This window comes from Rattus rattus, chromosome X (genome assembly GCF_011064425.1).
Source record: "Rattus rattus isolate New Zealand chromosome X, Rrattus_CSIRO_v1, whole genome shotgun sequence".
NCBI lineage: Eukaryota > Metazoa > Chordata > Mammalia > Rodentia > Muridae > Rattus > Rattus rattus.
In genome coordinates, this window is record NC_046172.1 from 105,759,383 (window position 1) to 105,762,114 (window position 2,732).

Consider the following 2,732-nt stretch of genomic DNA (forward strand, 5'->3'; position numbering starts at 1 on the left):
GTAAATGAGAGCCAACTATGTTATGGGTAAAATCTTGCTATTCACGGAACTAAGACTGTATACAGTAATGCTACCCTTACTCACAAAGCGAGGAAGGATTTTTGAAAGTTTTGTCCTAAAAGAAACATTAAAAGATGTTTGAGAATACGCTTAAATGGATTTAATGATATGGGCATGTGTTTGGCATCGTGGTTGGATTTCATTGATACGTACAACTTGATTGTTTCCTTAGTTTGGTGTAGGTCTTACTACACAGCCCTCACTGGTTCAAACTCATTCCTGGATGTGGCTGACCTGGAAACTCGTTCATCCTCTGCTGTCTCCCCACCTGTCAAGGAGGCCTGAGCCACCTGCCCGATTCAGAATAAGTTCTAAGTCTGGCTGATCGGGAAGAAGTCAACTCTGGATAGTAGAAAAGGGCATAGTATGGCACACGGTATTCATTGTTCTTTGGTTTTCTAGGGTTGCTCACTGTTCAATACCACTCTCCTTTTCTCTTCGCTTTATTTTCTAAAAAATAGATCAGTGTACCTAGCTCCCTTCCAGGGTCAAAGGAGGAAGCTCTACCTTTGAGGGAAAAGCACAACGCCAAGAAAACATATACAGACTTCAAATCAGTTGGAATTTCCTAGAATGTCGCTTGTTGATGGCAAGTCCCTTTATCTCATCCAGGTTAGGCTGGTTGGGTGACGAGGGTCTCCTGGTAGAGAGTGGAGCTGCGATTCATGGACACCGCTAAATAGAACTCTGTCTCTGAGGAAGACTAGGCTGAGATCCGTTCAGTTATCAACAGCAGTGAGTTAATCAATTACACCTGCAGGGTGAGACTTTCACAAGCAAAGCCCCTAGATGGTGAGCCTGAGACAGGGATGTACAGCCAGGACACAGGAGGTGTCCCCTCACAGAGGCTCTGCACTCCATGCACCATGCCTTGCTGCTCTGGGCATCCCTTTCATTTGACTGATCTTTGGGTATATCCTTGATCACAAAAGCAGTAGAAGGCCCTGGGTTGTCCTTGTTATCCTGTAATAAGCTTCATGGGTCATTAGTGCTAGCTCAGTTCTGAGCCCCAGTGTCTGCCTATCAGGGGATCGTTCATCCCACTCCCAACCTTGTAGAAACCCGATGTTCCCTCTTATCATCCACCAAGTCTTCCCTCCCTCCATCTCCCCACCCCCTAAACCCACTACACCATCAAAGCATCAAAGACTGAGAGTGACATACATATTTTTCACATCTGATTGATTTTATTGTCACCATCATACAATTGCCATGTGGTGGAATTTATCTTGGACACCATGACCATGGCTCAGCTCCTAGACCCCATTCATTGATGTTTTTTAGGTCTTTGGACCATTTGGGGTCTAGGAACTGGTCATGTCTTCATTAGGAACCGGCACGCTTTCAGGGACCAGTGGAACTTCGGCTGTTGGTATCACGTTGGTATTTTCATTCACTCGCTCATGGATGAGCAAGGCCAGCGCTGTCTCACTAGGTTCTTTGTGAATTCTTGATTTGACCTTTTTTTTCGATTTGGTCCCAGTAGCCGGACGAAGACTTTTCTCTCCCTTCTCCGTAATCTGAAAGAACTACATACTAAAGTCATAAGGGCGCTGCTTGGGAGAAAGATAGAATGCAGATAGGGATTCGAAAAAAAATAGGCATAGGTAGATGAGAAATTTATAGCAGGCCTGAGAACGTCTTAGAGGAAGGGATGTCCACAGAAGGTGGACAATGAGCTTAGCTTAGGATCTCTTACCGTAGTTTCACTTCTGCGCCGACAGGTACACTGACTCAGGTTGGAAAACTTGGACCTCTGGTGACTGGAAGTTTTACTCTTTCTCTTTTGCTTTGATCTTTCAGCTGCTGCAGCTACAGCTGCAGCACCACGCTTAGGGGCTTTCTTAGCCACCCGCACCATCCTGAGGTCTTCCACCAACTGACCCGAGAGCTCTGAGCACCCTGCTTACCTACGCGACAGAACAATGGTGGACCACACCCTCAGCCTTGATTGGTCACCAAAGTCCTCCCTAGCCAATGGCAGCTAAGGAGGAGTTGACACCTCACAAAGCCCTACCTCTGACCCATTTGAGGATATGTAACCTATGCCAGGTGTGCTTTGAAGGCTTGCAAGTACATAAGTCATGTAATATGTGCCTGCTGCCAAGGTCCCTGCAACTATGCTTATCCATCCTTTAACTGTTCAAACCATTATCACCCAATTCCTTTATTAGTTGCACTAGTCATGTTATCTCTTCACAGAAAAAGTAAAATAACTAAGACAGAGGGGTAATAGGAAGTTGATATAGTAAAAATAGGTCTTATATGTGTGGGCATAAAGTTATCAAGGAGTGAATTTTTAAAGGAAAAAGAACATAGCTGAATGACATTGTCCAGAATGAAAAGGACAAAGAAAGCATCAGTGAACTGTGAGGACACATCAACCAAATTTGTCCTACTTAGCTAAATTACTCTCTACTTTATGTTGTGTGTGTAGGAATCTTGTCTGCATGCATGTCTATTCAACTATTCATGCAGAGCTTCATGAGGGCAGAATAGATCCCATAGAACTGAAATTATAGATATCTGTGAGCATTCAGATGTGTTAATCTTTTTTCACAGTCCAGATTTTATCTCCATCCTAGTCCATCCTCCAACTGTTCCACATTCCCCACTTCCTCCCCTCCCCGCCCTTATCCAAGATGATGCCCCCTCCACCAGACCTCCCCACT

At 44.8% G+C, this 2,732-nt stretch overlaps 1 protein-coding gene across 1 annotated transcript; it reads right to left on the reverse strand.

The window, feature by feature from the left end:
• Positions 1-1,221: 1,221 nt before the first annotated feature.
• On the reverse strand, positions 1,222-1,921 carry LOC116888271 (cysteine-rich perinuclear theca protein 1-like). The gene is made up of 2 exons (XM_032889548.1): positions 1,760-1,921; positions 1,222-1,589 (listed from the first exon to the last, which is right to left on the reverse strand). The coding sequence occupies exons 1-2, from the start codon at positions 1,919-1,921 to the stop codon at positions 1,365-1,367; spliced, it is 387 nt and encodes a 128-aa protein (XP_032745439.1). The 3' UTR covers positions 1,222-1,364.
• Positions 1,922-2,732: the final 811 nt, after the last annotated feature.

Coding starts and splice junctions, on each gene's coding strand:
- LOC116888271 (XM_032889548.1), bottom strand. CDS start 1,921: ATGGTGCGGGTGGCTAAGAAAGCCCCTAAGCGTGGTGCTGCAGCTGTA. Junction 1,590..1,759: donor GGCGCAGAAGTGAAACTACG/GTAAGAGATCCT, acceptor TTTAGTATGTAG/TTCTTTCAGATTACGGAGAA.